The 17752-nt window shown below is 40.4% G+C and overlaps 1 protein-coding gene across 4 annotated transcripts in view; it reads left to right on the top strand.

Annotated features, from left to right (window-relative positions):
* Positions 1 to 17752, top strand: part of UBAP2 (ubiquitin associated protein 2) — a 95531-nt gene that overhangs the window by 12099 nt on the left and 65680 nt on the right. For all 4 annotated transcript variants that reach the window (XM_009331541.1, XM_009331543.1, XM_009331545.1 and 1 more), the window contains exons 2-4: positions 8310 to 8449; positions 12489 to 12566; positions 14200 to 14310. In XM_009331541.1, coding sequence (XP_009329816.1) covers positions 8351 to 8449; positions 12489 to 12566; positions 14200 to 14310 — 288 coding nt within the window. In that variant the 5' untranslated portion in view covers positions 8310 to 8350. The remainder of the gene's footprint in view (positions 1 to 8309; positions 8450 to 12488; positions 12567 to 14199; positions 14311 to 17752) is intronic.

The raw sequence follows: 17752 nt of genomic DNA, 5'->3' as shown, positions 1-17752 counted from the left end.
TGCTATTTCTGGTGACAGCTTGCAGTTGCGTGGTATTAGATGTGAGCTGAAACTTGATTTTAATGGAATAAACTGTTTTGGTTCTACCTGCAGTATGGATTGAACTTTGAATGAATATACAACCAGGTCCCAAATGGGAACTAAAACTCTAGCCACGTTTTTTTTGTCCCAAACCCTGCTCAGCTGTCCTCCACTTGTGTGTGACTTCAGGAAGGCTGTGTTAGTTCTGGCTGCAGAGGGTAATGATTTTCAACCCTGAAAAACCTGCTAGTTCAGTTATTTCCTCAGCTGCAATAAACCTTTCCTTTTGTGAAGTACTAGTTAATGTTTTTTACAAGCCTCCTAGTTAATGCAGTGTATAATTCAATCTGAATATTTGTTGCAGGAGGTGACTAGGCTGTAGTTGTGCTAGCTGCTGCTTTGTTGGAAGTTGTAGACACTGTAGTGCCCGTTCACTGGACGCTACTCAGGAAACCTTAGGAGGGAAAACACCGAGGGCTTTACCTTTTCTGTTTTCCTTTGTTGATTGTTCCATTTTTTGGGGGGGACAAACCCACAGAAACAGGTATGAAGAGGAAATTTGCAATACTGATGGTTCTTCACCACTGAATGTAGCAGTGATGGAATAAACAGCGAGTATACTGTGTATTGACTTAGCTAGTATTTTCTTTTATCTCCATAGGCTAGAAAATAAGAGAGCAGAGGACTTGGAAATGGAGGTGTTCCTTTCCTACTGTAGCAAGAGGAAGTAGTGTGTGCATGGCTGTGCAAGCACCAGGAACCACCTCTGAGCCACTGTGGTCTTTGTATGCTTCCTAACCTGAGATACTGAGTCAGTTGGCAGTCCAGGACAGCATATGGTGTGGTCAGTGATGGGAATGCATTATCTCTTTTACTTTGGTAGCTTTTAGGGAGGGTTCACATCAGAAAAGCCTTTTCTATGACAGAAGACAAGAAATTGGGTCCTTCCATGAAGGATGACAGGAACATGTATTTAATTTTTCCTTCAGGTCTTAGAATATCACGACAGGCCAGAGCTTTTCTTAAAATATTCCTCAGCAGAGAAACATACTTCAAAAGTGAACTTGCTGTTGTCCATTCCTCACGGGATCCCCATGATTGCTGCTGCTCAAAGAGAATTCCTTTTTTCTGTATATTATATTTCTATGTGGACCAGTGCAGTGTGGGTTTTTTGTTGTGGTTTGGTTTTTCGTTTGTTTTTTTGGTCTAGTTCATGGCAACAACTGGTCTGGTCTGCATTATGGTCTAGTAAGATCCTCTAGTTCTGAGACTGGTGCTTAGATAGAACATAACATGCAGTTAGTCTTAACTGTTACTTAAAGTTTCATTACAGTTAATGGTAAGTGCTGGTGACTAGTGCATCTTGCAGGTCTTTGCAAACGGGGTTTATAATTAGTTAGGACAGGGAGCAGGACTTTATTATTTTTGCATGTGGAAGTCCAACTGGTTGCTATCTAAAATGTCATTCTTGCAGAAAGGCAGCAAAAGATGAGAACAGCGACTCTGTAAATACTGATGTATGAAACATAAGGTCAAGTCCTGTAAATCTTCTAGGACATTCACTGCCTTTTGATTGTCCAGAATCACTCAGGAGTGTTGTCTTCCAACAGCAGCAGAGCTGGGTGGGCTTTGCTAGCCAGGTTTTTAGCGGTCTGAAGATTGCCTTGGTTGTGTGAAAGATAAAGCCCTAGGTAGAAGTCAGTTAGGCTTCTCTGGTTTTAGTGCAATTGTCTTACTCTTTTTTTTTTTTTTTTTTAAATACCAGTGAAAGTTGAATTTGGGGAAGTTTAGATTACTCCTTCAGAAATTTCTGTATGAATAAGGGCACTTGTTGCCTCTGAAGTTTGAATATTTATAAAGAAATGATGAGGGCAAGTCCGCTGGATGTTTATTGGGTGTAGTTCGCAGATTTTGATTAAAGCTAGGATAATCACCACTATATACTAAAATGTAAAACACGTCTGTTAGGCAGAGACACTGGGATAATAGCAAAGATAGATATTGTAAGATGAGAAGATTTTTTTAAAATAATGTTAATGATATTACTTAACTTTCATGATTGAAACCTGCTCTGCTAGTGGAAAACATGCACTGTTCAGTCCCCCTTCCACATCATGCTTTTGAGAGGGGCTCTGGATACGTGACCAGCCTTTGCCTAACTCCAGTCTTTTGAATACGAGCACTTCTTTCTCTTCCAAAACAATGCTGTCTTTTCTTTTATTTGTAAGACCTATTTGTATATTTCTTTGTCTGCCTTTGTGTAACATTTGCTTAGGAATACCAATCCTTGAAATGAACTTTTTTTTTAGTGGTAATGAGAAATTATTGATTTCTGTAGATCTTGGTGTGTTCTTAGCTAACTATAGATTGACTTGGCAGAATAATAATGTCAACTAACAATTCAGTGGGTTTTAAGAAAGGTGGGTGAGAGTATTCACTTGTTTATTCAGTATGCTTTGCTAACACAACTGGAAGTGTATATGTTGGTTTATATTGTTTGTGCTGGCACTCTGGCCATTCCCAGCAATCCTCTTTTCTTGGTAAAACATGGGAGCACACAGATAGTACAATTTCTCTCTCCTGTGGTGTTCTGCCAGTGATGCAGGTCTACTCCTAGCCATCGACATTCTTCCTGTTTACCGTAGAAGACCATAAGATGAGACACGCATCCTCCCAGGATCCATAAGCTCAGGTTCAGTATTGTTGGCTTGGGGCAGTACAGACACTGAGTAATTAGCACTGCTCCTGAGGAACATCTGGCTCTTGCAAACTCTTCCCCTTTCAAGCAGTAATAAAGGTGGTGAGATTCTTTAGACAACAACACTTGAGGGAAATGCATTGCATCGATGCTTTGCAGACATAATTTTTTCCTCTGCTCTTTTTCCTCATGCTCATGTCACGCTACTGCCATAGTAGTAAAATGTAGACTCATTGTACGCGTACAGTAGTCATGCCATCATGAGGCAGCGTCCTGCAGCCTTTTCCCTGCCCTGTCACTGTGAGAAATCCTTGACTGAGTAGCTTTGTGATTAGAGTATAAAAAAGCAATCATATTTTCAAGGTGCTCACAGAGATTTCTGCAGTCTTCTTTATCACAGCTCCTTGTCCAGAGAGTCAAGAAAATAACTTTCTTGAGACTGCCTCAGGAAAAGAATTGAAACTGCAAATGTTTTGTTCAGCTGATGGAAGTGAATATTTAACTTCAGAAGGATTCTTGAAAGTCAGGTGGCATTGCAGCATGTGGTCTGTCCCTGGAAGTTCAGCAAGTTACTGTCTTGCGGGGCTCACCTCCCTGTCAAGTCAATTTGTATTCTGTATATCTCTAGCTTTTCTGACTTCTTTGAGTCTAAAAGGACTAGATTTCTTGCCAAAGGAAAGTTGAACAAAAGATCAAAGAAAGCATTATGGTAACTTTAAAAAACCTGCTTTTTGTGTTGATATGCATTCAATTACTCTTTGATTCTTTGCCTTCCTCTTTTCCTTCTAAAATCCAGAGCAAAAACCCAACTGAATGTGTTGAATAAGACTTATGGTATGGAGACTTTGGGAGGGGTGGGATTTGGTCTCTTTAGGAAAGTTGGGTGTTGAGATACCAATACTTAGGTACTGCTTTTGGAAACTAGAATAATTGTTGCCATTCCATCACCAGTCTCGTGACGACTTATTATACAGTACTATGTCTGCTTTTTTAGTGTGGGTCCTTGGGCTAAACTTGCTGTACAGACAGAAACACTAAAACAAACAAAACATTGATATTTGGGATGATTTTCTTAAACGCCACTGTTGCTTTCCATTTTTAAATCTAGTTATTTGCTTTACGAAGAAGTGCTGAAATTTGAATTCCTTAGTGCTTGAGAAGCTAAACATACTTGAAGTGAACAATTTTCTTAACTATTGATCAAGGTTGGGGTTTTTTTGTTGTTTTGTTTGGGGTTTTTTGTTTGTTTTTAAAGTAGAAGCAAAGACAACCTTCCTCTGGAGGTACTAGATTACATCAGTGAAAAAAAGGTTTACAGCAGTCTTGTGCTTTTTTTTAATTGTAATGGAAGAAAGTATGACCACCTTCTTCACACAACAATTTTGGGAAGTCCAGTCTCTTTAATGCTTTCTCCTCCTTTTTTGCTAGTGCTATGGGGGTCTGTTTCGTTTAATGTTGTTGTCGTTTAACCTCAGCCGTCAACTGAGCACCACACAGCTGCTTGTTTACTCCCTGCCTGCCCCCCCCCCCCCCGCCTTGGTGGGATGGGGAGAGAATCAGAAGAGTAAAAGAGTGAGAACTTGTGGGTTGACATAAGAACAATTTAATAATTGAAATAAAATAAAACAGTAATAATAATAATAATAATAGAGTATACAAAGCAAGTGATGGCACAATGCAATTGCTCACCACCCGCTGACCGATGCCCAGCCAGTCCCCGAGCAGCGGCCACCCCCTCCCCCCCAGGCCAGCTTTCCCCAGTTTATGTACTGAGCATGATGCCACATGGTACGGAATGTCCCTTTGGCCAGTTTGGGTCAGCTGTCCCCCCCTGTGCCTCCTCCCAGCTTCTTGTGCACCTCCGGCCTTCTCGGTTGATAGAGCATGGGAAGCTGAGAAGTCCTTGACTAGCGTAAGCACTGCTTATCGACAACTGAAACATCGGTGTGTTATCAACATTGTTCTCATCCTAAATCCAAAACACAGCCCTGTACCAGCTACTAGGAAGACAACTCTATTCCAGCTGAAACCAGGACAAATGTGTATCTATTCTTCAAAATACAGCTGTTTTGGCTGCTTACTAGAGTTGCAATGTGTCTGCAAGGTCAAGTATTAACTGCTGATGAGGGACTTTTGCACTGAGTCAGACCCTGACATGGAAACTGAAACACCTGCATGTCTGAATATTTTTTTGATCTTTATTAAACAGATTTTAATTACGAGTTGTCTTCCTCCCAGTCTCAAATCTTCTTTCCTCATTTGATCTGCAGTTAAAAGTTCATCAGTTTGTGATATCCTACTCATTGCTATGACAACAGCCTGCCAAACAGACTTTAATATGAGGAATTGGAGAGAATAAGAAGCTGATTTGCAAGCAAAGAAATGTTCTTGTTCAGCCCCATCTTATTAATTAATAAAAACCCACTTAACGCTTGGAATTGTAGTCACTATGGTAATTTGAAGGCAGTGGCTATTTGCCTCCCTTCTGCCTGCTGCTTCCGTACTCTAAAGAGTAGGTGTGGTAGGGCGTGAAGCCTCAGCCAGTGTGGCGAAGGCATGCCCGTGCCAGGGAGGTGTGATATTTCCCGGTTCAGTGCACCGTCAGCGGTGGAACAGAGCCCTTCAGCTGCTCCTTGTGTGCGCTGGGGCTGGGTTGGTTGCTGTGTCTGGACACTGCCTGTAGATAGTGGGAGCCATCTAAGGGAAAAGAAAATAGCTTTGCGTTGAAAGCTCTCTGTATATCAAGCTGCCAATTGTGCTTTTAAGAAGACTGGATTCTGTCTGAAATGGGTTATAACATGTCCATATTGGCTTGACGGGGAATGTCAAACTGAGGGTGTGTTTCCACACTTGTCTGAAGCAAGTGCAAGTCCATACTGCTGCCAGGAAGAGGCTCTCACCTTCGTTGGTTTTCTGCTTCGGACCTGTTGCCAAATTGTGCTGCTCATGGGCTGCACGGTCAGCAAGGTCAGGATCTTTGAAGACCCCGTTATACTGTTCAGGTTGTTTGGCTCTGTTCCCACCAGCAGGCTGATCTTGCTGTGCCACTTCATGCCTCAGGAGTGTTTCAAACATTTATGTGCCTGCCTTTTTCCTTAAAGTATCCTTTCACCCTGAAAAACAAACATGGCTTAAACTGCTGTGACACAGAGACACTGTAGAAGTGTTTCCATTGCCTAACAGGCAAGGGAGAAAAGACACAAATCTTCTTCAGGAACCATAGGTTGCCTGGCTATCAGAAGTATAGGCTATAGTTCAGCATATGCTTTACAAACAAATGGAAAACTCTTTGTTTTAACGTGTATGTAATACTGTCATGTCCAAAACATGGATCAGAATATTTTGAGTAGCTTTGGTGAAATTAGAGAAAATCGCATTGAAATGTATGTCAGAATTCCTAGGTACCAGCATCTCTGTAAATATGATGTTAATTCAGAAGTGATGAACGAATTGAGACCCAATGGAGTTACAATTTCTCAACATATCTTAAATCACAGCGTGCTAATTCCAGGCAATCATATTTGAAACTATCGGCTTGTCTTTCAGAGAGGTTAGTGCTCTCTGTCATGTTCTCTATTCAGGGCTTTTTTTCATTGCTCATTGTGCTGGGTTCAAATCGTGATGAGCTGACTGATACTTCAAAAAAACCCAAAACAACCCAAAGGTCATTATTAGTCTATATAAATATAAGTTTTTGGACATTGGTAGTCCAGTCAGCAAGGCTTGTAAAGCAGATTTTAACACAAAGAGCCAAAGTAATTTCTGCTGCAAACTCAACTGAAGACTGTCCATAATATGTTTAAAATATCAGTGAACGGCACGACCAGATAGTCAATGATAAGTGTTGAACTTGCTGTCCAGAGCGTCTCCACATCTACTTAATATTTTGCTTTCCATAGAACATGTTGTCACGACCTTGAATAACCTCTGTTCTGACTGTATCTGGCTTTTAGGGTGTCAAGTGCAGTGCTCTGAAGGCCTGTGTGTTCTGGGGCTTAGAAGACAACAAAGTTAGACTACTTTAAGAGACTGGGAGACAGATTGGCTTTGGTAAATATATTCATAAAGCTGGAGAAACACAGTGTTCCAGTTCAGGTCATACTACAGTCAGTTCCTGGTAAAGGCAGGCCTTTTCTTGTTAAATATGTAAGAGTGCATGGAAATATACTTTCTCCTCAGACTTTATTGAATGCTTTAACTAGCACATAAAGAAATTCAATGTCGGGGCTCAATTTTGGCCAACAAGAATGTGTTTCTAAAGTGAAGAAGAGATTTAGATGATAATGGGGTTAATTGTTTTTTTGATTCTAGATGAGGCTCCTGAGCATCGTGAATCGATGTTTAAACTGAAGCATCTCATTGCAACTTTAGTTGTTGAGTACCCATTACTTGTGAATGCTAGTGAGCAGTTGGGTATTGAACACATCCTCGTCCATGCAATCACAGCAGTTTGCTCCGTTTTCATCTGAGCGTTATTGTCATTGAACTCAGTGCTAGCCAGCTTGCACCAAAGCTGCTGCCCTGACAGGTTGCGTGCTGAGGCACGTTCACACATGGGGGCTGCAGTAAAAGCGCTTTGCTGCTTGTTTGCTCCTTCTGCCCAGGTGCACCACTTGCAAGTTGCCCTTAGTTCCCTAAATTTGCAGTTTTACTTCCTAGTGTCATCGGGACAGAAACCAGGCAGTTGACCGCGACCATTCACGTGACCAGCTGAGAGATCTGTTTCTAGTTATCATAGCTACTATAAACCATGCTCATCAATCAGCCTTGTGTTAGATGCTGTACAAACACAGGGGGAATAATAAATTTCTTGTTTCAAAGTAATTTTAATGCTAGAGGGGGAATGAGAATGAAAGCTGACTGCCACAAATGGGATAGCACTGATGTGTGTGGGGTTTGAGTTTTCTTTTGGGTTTCTTTGTTGCTATACAACAAAGGTATGTTTAAAGCAGGGTAGTAGGTAGTTTTGTAAATAATTTCTGTAAGTATGAGGGAGAACAAACCAAAAATACTGGCTGCAGAGGCTGGATTTAAAGGCAAAGATCATAATTTCTCTTATAAATGAGAGGTGAGAAGTGGAGTGGGCGTTGGCCACAGCTTCTGTATATGTGCAGGAAAGCAGTTTATTGATAGGGAAGAGAGGAACTGCCTAGTTTGTGAATGTGATTTTTGCATTAGTGTTTTGAGTGGGTATGAGTGGTTAAATTCCAGGCATCAAAACAAGACAGCAGGTATTACAGAAATTTAAGGAGTGATACAGCTGGTGCTGAAATTTCAGCAGAATAGCAGATATACAAGTCTGTATGTTAAATAACGGGGAAAAGCTGTGAGATTTAGATGTTCTCTGGAAGTACAGTTCTAGACAGATCCCAATCAGCTGACTAAAATGCTTTTTATCCACTGCATTTCCTCCTTTACTGTAAAGACTGCAATAAATCCAATAATAGTGTATTAAAGCTGCTTTCTCAGGAGTCTCTGTATAGAGTTCGTGGTAAAGGCAGGAGGAGTTCAAGCTACTGCATTTGTATATTATCTGGGTATTGAATCAGTACCCTGCCTTAACTCATGTTCTTTTTTTTTTTTCTTTCAGATTTTCTATTTTGTACATACATTGTTTTGTATATACTGTATATGATGACTTCGGTGGGCAGTGAACGTACCCGGGGCACTCGGGACAAAACGCAAATTTCAACCACACAGCCAACACAACCACAGAAACAAGTAGTACAGGTACGTGCTACTATATAATCTTATTTGAGTTGAAAGTGAGCATGTAGTGGTATGCATTTCTTCCCTAAGTCAGTAAAAACTGAGAAAAGACAGGAGAAAAATCATGGTCTAATTTGGAAGAGTATGTTTGGTATCTCACTTTAATTGCTCAGTAATCCAGCACAGCATTAAGTTGTTCCTGTATTCTTGCCTCTAAAGGAGCTTTGTGTTCTTCAGCAACATTTCCCATCAGTGAGGAATTCTATGCCTGTGTCAGGATTTCTGTCCTGTGACCTCAGTGTCCTCAGATCTCAGCTCTTCCATATGCCAGCCTCAAGATGCTAGAAGATTTCTGGTCGGTAGAGGAATTTGGGTGGGTGGGAAAAGCTTCGTTAGATGCATGCTGTGTTTTACAGCATGATTCAGCATATCTGCAAGTCACAAAATCCTAAAATTCTTGTGCAGTGTCCTCACAAAGTGAAATGAAGGTGGTCATCCGCTAGTGGACTAAAATTATTTTGAGTATCTGTGAGATTGAGATTAAGCTCTTACCCCATTGTCTTGATTCTCAGCAGCAGAGTAGCTGTGTGCTTGTCTGGATTACAGAGAGTGCAAAATGTCTCTGCTGCTGGCAACTCGCTATTGTCTTGTCAGGTACTTCTCAAAATTGGACTCAATACAAGAATTGCCTCAGTTCTCTGCTGGCAAAGAGTGCATCAATCTAGAGGTGCTCCCCTGGGAAATTGTCTTTTATTGTTTTCTAGACTGATCTTTAACATGGAGGGGCTTTTGTTCTGTTTTGTACAGTATTAATTATGTGAGCTCAAGCCCTTATCATCTGCTTGCACTGCAGCACTTTGCATAGTGGTGATTCATGCTGATGTGTGCATTTAGAAAGTGACTTTCAACAGATGAAGTTGAATTTGTTTTTGTTTTATAACAAGTGAGGCTGCAGGAGTGTAGTGAGCAGAAGTGGTGGTTTCCCCGTTTTTGACATTTGCAAGACAGCAGTGGAGTAATCTGCTCAGTCTTGAGTTCCCTGGCACAGGACAGACATTGGCAGATGGGAGCAAGTCCAGCGAAGAGCTGTGAAGATGGCCAAGAGGCTGGAGCACAGGATGAAATGGGGGGTGGCTCAGGGAACAGGATTTGTTCAGCCCTAAGAAGGCAAGGCAAGGACATATCTTCTATTCAGATACCTCATGAAAGTGTATAGAAAAGGTGAAGCCAGACTCTTCTCAGAGAGACAATGGCACAAGTTGGAACACTGGAAATTCCAGCTGTTAAAAGGAAAAAAATTGTTTACATGAACACTGTCATGGATTAGAGAGGTTGTGGGATCTCTGTTTGTCCTCAAGCAGCTCCTCTGGTGGGTCATGCTCTCAGTGGGAGGTTGCACTGAGTATCGCTGGAGGACCTTTCCAAACTATGTGATTCATTGATTTTAAGCGTTAAGTTTTACAGACCTTTTTCTGCATTTTGTCAGCTTATTCCACTTCTTGCATAATAGATACTGGTTTGGTCAATTCAGTGGAAAAGATGGTTATTTAATAAACAGCAATTATGTTTTACTGCACTGTATTTTTTTTATTGTTTAGATATCAGATGGAGCTTCCTGCTTAGTCAGGCTTTACAGATCAACAGAAATGTGTGGGATTTTACTGTTTAATCACCACTGATTCATTTTTCTGAATGTAGAATAATGTTGCTTTCCCAAATGGAGATTTCATTGTCATAATATCACACTGATCATCATTTAAGTTATTTAAGAAATTACATCGCAGTTCTTTTGCATTGCTTCTGGATAATAAATATACCATTTTATTATAAGATCTGGGCTTATTACTGTCACGTAGTTTTGTGTTTTGCACACTTCTGTTTTCTGGTAGTTCGAAGTTGTTAGTTAAAAATTTCCTTCACTCTGTTATGCCGCAAAGATAATGTAACTTGTAAGGTTGAGTAAAGTTTTAGCTGTCTTAAGATGCTGCTATTTTCTTAGTCATAATTAAAACTTAATTATACTCTTTTATAGGATACTACAATGTTATTTGTAATGATGGTGCCTAAAAAATAAAAAAGAAACACTTGTTGGGGAAAAAAACAAAGTTTTTTGTGACAATGACTTGGTGTTTGTGTAGTAAACACATCTTGTGGGTTTTTGTTGTTGTTTTTTTCTTCTTTGTCTTCAATTTCATCGGGGTGTAATCCACTGGCATAAATATTAGCGATACTGCACCTTCTTGTGTTTCTGAGCTCTCTGCTTACACAGGAAAACTGAAGATACTGTTACACATTTGATATTGTTATAAAATTGGTATATTTGTCTTCTAACATGGACTTGAAAAAAAGTTGGTTTACGGAAAAAATGAATCTTAATGGTTTCCTGTTTCTGGTCAAATATGCCATCATGTCTCTACAGAAATTACATTGTCTGAATGTTTTTACTCTGGATATCTTTAAAGGAAATCTCTTCACTAGCTTAAAAGTTGCAGTGGGCCTGAGGAGGCTGAAGTCAGAGTGAGAAAATGGATCAACAAGGCTTAATTCCTGAAACCAGCAGACCTTTTGTTTTTGCTCTCTGCTGAGCTCTCAGCAGACACTAAGAGCAAGCTCCTTCACATAGAGCACTGCACTGAACGGGAGGCTGTTGTGGAGGGTGGCACCAGGGCTGGCACGGGGAATTCCAGAGCAGGCTCTCCTCTGTGTTAACGACTGACGTATGAAGCTGTCAGCATGACACTTTGAAAATGTGAAGTAGCACAGAGTACTTAACTCCGTTATAAACACTAATTGTCTTGGAACGTTGCCTCTGAGCACAGCAAATGTCGCTTCCCTCAAGGAACTGGGACAGCTGCAGTAACTTCTCAGAAAATAAGCAGCTGGTGGTGTATGGTGGAGTAATTTTTAGACTCTTCTCAGCATTTACACTTGGCGACCTCATCTAGAGGTTGTATTTGTGGTAAACTCCAAAAGTGAAGCAGTTTGAGGCTGATTAAGTCTGAACTCGTGAGGCACAGAATTTCATGTGGGTATCCTGTGAAGTGAGACTTCGAAAGGTGAGATTCAAGCAGCTGCCCAGGATAAATCCTTTCCATCAAGAATTTCGGTGGATGAGGTGGTCCCATTCTCAATGAAGAAGTCTTCCGCAGCGCATCAACTCGCACTTCAGGTCCTGGCTCTCTTCAGTATCAGCCTTCTCTAGCATGACATGGAAGCCTCTTCTGTTTGAGCAGAAATCAAATTAGGTCCAGGATCATGTAGCATACATAGAGTTATCTTTGGTATTTTCGTGGGAGTATAGTTCAAGTAGATTGCAAATGCTGTACTATGAAGAGTGGCCTGTATGATGTGATATTAGTGTTCTTGAGTTGCATAGCCTATTTGGATTTATGGCTCTTTACTGCGTCCATTCGTTTTAGTCTGTCAGCTTTTGGAGAAGTTGCCAGCATGGACTTGTGGTCCAGAAACATTACAGAGGCACCAGGTTTTTCATCAATAGCAAGATCCTTTAGCAGTGTTCAGAGACCAGTACTCGCTTATAAAGAAAATAAGTGCAGCTGCTCACAGGCAAAATCTTCACGCATGACTCAGTCTCTTTTTAAGTGTTCATAAAACTACAGAGCCAGGTTGTTGGGAGAGTTGTGGAAGGTGATGTGAGCAGGAATCATCAGAGATGTGGTTAATTTAGAAATAGCATTGCCAGTTTGTTACGATAAAACTCTAACTCTGGAGTGGTAGATACTAAATAAAAGTAATAATATCAAAGCATAGGCTTCTGTGGTAAATTCTATTTTATTATATGGTTGTCTTGTCTATGTGGTGACCTTTAACTGTGGTTCAAATGTATTACAATGTGTGGAAGTTGCTTCTGTCCCAGCTAGCTTTTTAACTATAAAATGGGCATAGAGGAGATGTTAATCCCTTCCCCATAGCACTGCTGTGCTTATTGTGTGTGTTCTTTTTGAGAATCTGGAGCGAGAAATATTGTGACACTAGGAGATACTTTAAAAAAATATATTGTTACCTTTTGTGTACTTTATTGGATATTTGCATTTTTCAGGCAACAGCAGAACAGATTCGCCTTGCTCAGATGATCTACGATAAGAACGACGCAGATTTTGAAGATAAAGTGAAACAAGTATGTTTCTTATGGTACAGAGTTTTTATGCCCTGCAGTAAGGTGCTCTAAAGCTGGCTTACATTTTGGAGCTAGAGCGTCTGTTTCTGATTTATATGAAACCTTTTTCAGAAGGATGTAAGTTTAACTAGGAAAATGTGCTCTTATTGCATTTAAAGTCTGTTTACAAGAAATTGTGTGGTAATATAGCTCTGGCTGTATTGTTACACCGGTGTATTTTCCTTTGTAGGCAAGCCTTTAAGCCAAAACTCATCTGCGCTGATGTCTCTTTCAGACTGTATCTCTCTAGTATGGTCCTGATGCTTAATGATTGTCAGAATAAAGAGTGCATTCAGCTTGTCCACATGTACATGCACATGGGAAAAATGTCACCTGTGTAAACTGAGTTTGCTAATACCTTGGCTGTTTTTCAGGAGAAGTATAAATCTAGTCATAGCTTAAAGGTGAATTGAAGTGTTATTTAAAAAAAAAAAAATCTGACCTCCCAGATCTGTGTATGCATTAAAATGATAGAACTACACTGTGAAGATGAAATCTCACACCATTTCCTCTACCATGCTGATTTTCAGGTGTAGGTGCTTGAGCTTCCATTACCCAATTATAGTTGAGACCATTGATTCGAGCAGTACTAAGAATCTGGGTCCCTGTTCTGTGGCAGGTATCGGTGATTTTGTCCTAGTGAACACATCACAACTCACGAAGAACCTAGGAGTACACCCAGAAGGAGAGAACAGGAATGGCAGGAATGACTTAATTCCGCACAGGCAGATTACTTGATTTCTTTTCCTTTGTAAAACCTCTGAAGCATTGTTAAGTGCTTTTTGTTCTTGTTATAAACTTGTTCTGTTGCTGTGCCAGAAATCGTCTTGTACTTCCTGAAGCCAAACGACCCTCATTAATAGTGCCTGTAGCTCTGCTGGTGGGAAGTATAAGAATTAAGTTCTGCATAGGAAATCTCCAATATTTTACATTGTGCATATATATTTCTAGCTCATGTAGTTTTTTTTTCTTTGGGTGAAGTTGCTGGATGTGTCCCCTGACAAACTGTGATTATTTCTATCTCACACTCCTCAGGATGTGCACTGCAGGTCCACAGAGCATAATTCAGTACTAGGTCTCTTTAAGCAGCTATCACGCCTTTTGCATGGCCTTATGCTGAAATGGATTGAGGGAACTGATCTGGCTGAAAAATAACCTTTTTCTTAGTCTGGGTGTTTTTCCAGATGGATCTGTTTTCTGCCATGGCTTACCTTATGTCTGTTCTCACACAGTGGGATAAAGAGGGGGATGTTTGATGGGGAGGGAGAGAGGATGATACTGGAGCTGTCCTGGTTGTTTACGTCTTTACCCTCATACAGCTGTCTCTGGGGTGACAGCATTTGCTGCAAGCATAAAGGGAAAAAAAAAAAGGTGTGAAAGAGAGTGCTTTCTTGATTACCATTTAATTTGTGTTTCATCCTGTCTCTTGTCTGAATTCCAAACAGATCTTTAAAATGCAGATAACTTTATTTAGGATTTTAGTTTGCTCTGACACAGTAGCCATGCACTTTCTTGGAATCTGTGGTGGTACTAACTCTTTATTTTCTTATGGTGATGATTTAGATACTTTAACATGTCTGACCTTTACTACCAGCTTATGGAAGTGACGGGGAAAAACCAGGATGAGTGCATAGTGGCACTACATGATTGTAATGGGGACGTGAACAGAGCAATCAACATACTGCTGGAAGGAAGTTCAGACACGGTAAGGTTTTACTTTCGTATTAAACTGCTCTTTCTGTTTGCTGCATCTTTCTACTTCTAAGAAGTGATTGGGAAAGTCGTATTTCGGAAGCTTTCAATTTCCATGTCTCCATTCAAATTCTTTTGAAGGAAATGGAGACCGGGGCAGCTTCTCTCCTCATGCATGCCTTAGAGTAGGCTGAACCTTGAAAATGTTGTGGGTGTTCAGCTGGTTTCTTGCAGAGTCCTCTGGCTTTTCATTTATGTGCAGCAATTTTAACTCTGCAGCAGAACTCAGTGCTCTGTCAGACAGGGACCTGTTTTTTGCTGCAGTGTTTGTAGTTACTGTAGCACCTCCAAAACCCTGAGACCTGGGTGTGTAAGTATTTGCCGTGAAGGGCAATCTTTATAAACCTGAAGGGCAGGCAGATATTTTAAGTCATGCAACTTCTGTAGGTGTGCATTGCCAGTATTGAAATTGGAGGAGATTTCCACATCTGAAAGTTACATTGACAATGCTCCTAATGGCAGAAGAGGATACAGCAAGTAGTTGCTCCTTTCACTGTGTTGCTCATTTGCATGACTTTATTGAAAAACAGAAAGAGGAGACTAAACAATGTGTATATAACAACAAATAATGTCACTTATAATGTTGCACGGAGCAATTTTTTGTCCCAAGAGATACCAGGAAAATATGTCTTGCTGTGGTTAAGTTTTTGCTGGAGGGACTTCTTACAGTTTATCCGAGGCAATAAACTAGATCCATCTCATCTAAATTGGGAAAGAAACCTGGACTTCCTTTCTTAATGCTGAACATACAGTATTTCCTGTGATTTCTCAGGATGTGTACTCTGACTTATTGTTAATGAGGAAACTCACCCCCCACACACCCTAAATCTAGGACACATACTGTTCTGACTGAGGGGACTTTCTTTTCTATCCCCTTTTCATTTATTAGAGTTGAGGTCATCTAAAACACAGAAGTATATAATACTGAGCGAGCTGGCAAGTTGGGAGTAGAAGGGAGCATCTCACCTTGATTAAATCTGTCTTGGTAATGTGCTGGTTTTGTGTTCTCTTATACTTCTCCTATTTGCCATTTTCTAGTTGAAGATAGTTTTCTGCTTGACAGAGAATGTTAAATGCTTTCTTATTATAGCAGATTTTTATAAGTGATCATGACATGGAAGAAACTTTCTAAACTCATCAATTAGAAGCAACATATCCGTATGTTCTGCTCTTTTGACAAGTCCCTCTGAACCCACTGCTCTCTGTAGACAAAACGCAACTCAGAAACAAATACAGAGAATTTGAAGGGCTCAGGGAAGAAGGAGTATTAACTGAAGGTCATGAAGAAATTTATTCATCTTTATGGAAGTTTGTGGGCCCCCAACTTGAAGGGTTTGTTTTAACACCATTATACTCCAGAACAGTTTAACTGTGGATTTGATGTAAAGTTGGAAGCAGAGGTACTACTAGTTCTGAATGCAGATTCCCAAATCTCTTTTTCTAGTTTCACTCTGCTTTGATGCCCTAGAAGGTTTTTTTACCTCATTTGGAAGAAGGTGTGTCTATCCAATTTGAGGAATTAGAAGAGCAAGGAGTGATGGCTAGAATGTCTATTTATAGTTTCTTTGGTACTCTGCCAGTTTTGTCCTTTTTTTTTTTGTTTTTTAAATGATGTGATCTTTAAGGCTTTATGCTGTGTGACTTAGTCTTTATGAAGACTTTTCACTTGCAACAGTTGTGACAGTCTGGCTTTGGATAGATAGATGCTTGTGCATGAGAGTAGAGAAGGGCATGTTTCTTTGCCCAAGACTTCTACTCATTTAACTTCCTACAGGCGTAAGATCCATTTTATGCCCAACCATTTTTTACTTCCTAAACCTTTGAAGATAGAACAAAGGGGACCTTTCAGATTATTCTTCTCTTCATCTAAGATCAGGCCGGCAAGAAGACTTCTGTAACATATATTTGAAGGTCAGGCCCACAACTGTCATTTGGGTTGCCTTAGGCATCCTCAGCTGAAATTGTAATCCGTTAGCTCCCTTACAAAAACAGGCAGCTTTTATAGTCCGTGATGGATTCCCATGTCCAGAGGTAGCATCATGCTCTATCTTAAAGGACATGCCCAGCTTCTCAAGGCTTTCCTCAGAATTATATTGTGGGAAAGCATGGATCTGATGCTTTCATAGTCGTCCTATTACTGATCCTTCTCAAGTTGTGTAAAACCTTACTAAGGAGAGGCTGCTTCCTCTTAAGCTTTGCAGGATCATCCAGTTCTGGGTATTTCTTAAAATGGTCAAAGATCTTTTGGCACTATGCCTATCAGTGAAATAGTAGTGCGTTCTGAACTGTATGGACTTGGTTCTTCAGTTGTCAGTGCAGTAATTTTTTCTCCTGTGAAGTGTCTCTAAAGCTCTAGGAGTGTTTTAGTGTGTAATGCAGTTACATGGGCTACGGCGGGTAAAGCCATATGATAGCTACTGGAGGAAACAGTTTTGTGTTGCACAAATAACATGGTGTTGCTCAAACGTGTAGTTTTGAACTTCTAATCCACATTGTCTGCACTTCACCTAAGTTGGCTTATGGCGGTGTAGTCTTCTATACTGGAGACGAAATTGAAAACTGATATCAGCCTTCTTTCTCACCTATTCCGTGTCAAAAAACGAGAGTGTAACCATTCTCTTAGTACTTATTCTCTCAAAGGAGACACTAAAATGTTGAGTTTATACTTGTAAACTGCTTTGTTACCTGCTTTCTCAATAGCATTAGTTTTCTCAATTCTAGGCAGCTTGGACTGGCTGGTCATTGCCTACCTCGTGGGGGCTTCTGAGTTGCTGTTGTCTGAGTTGAAAAGAGATAGGACAGGACCCAAAAGTACTGATAGCCAACCTTTTGTGTTTGATGCAGGTGCCTGTCAGAGGTCATGGCTTTAGTGCTTCACAGTGGATGACACCTTATTTGCATATGCAAATTTCCTGCTTAAATACCTTACCTAGACTATAAGCTCCTAGGGATGGGGACATACATATAAACCTATCTGCTCTCTTAATGGTTTGCAAATAATACCTTTCTTCTTCTTTGCTTTGCAACTATGGCTCAATAGACTAACCATGCAATTCCATAATATATGAGATGCTGTGCTATTTTTAGCAAGTGTTTTAGTCATTTTATTTTCAGCTCCTACAGATGCTCCTATGGAGCTGATACGATCTCTGAATTTATTTTAAAGATGGAGTTCAATATTAAAGCTGAAGCCTGATGTTTGGACCTTGGTCCCTTGTCTTGTTTAGACATAGTTTTTCCTGTATTTTGCTGTGTGTGATGAGCTGTAGCTGTTAAGAGTGGATGGTCTGGCTTATCATGGCCCCAGTTTTCCCAAGTTGTTGTTCTGCCATTCTGTCTCTTGGCGCTTGAATTCTAGTACATCTGGATAATGGTTTTTCTTCTCCCTGCCCCAG

Source organism: Pygoscelis adeliae, unplaced genomic scaffold (genome assembly GCF_000699105.1).
Source record: "Pygoscelis adeliae isolate BGI_AS28 unplaced genomic scaffold, ASM69910v1 Scaffold68, whole genome shotgun sequence".
Taxonomy (NCBI): domain Eukaryota; kingdom Metazoa; phylum Chordata; class Aves; order Sphenisciformes; family Spheniscidae; genus Pygoscelis; species Pygoscelis adeliae.
Note: the sequence above shows the minus strand (reverse complement) of the source record. Positions and strands in the feature narration are given on the sequence as shown.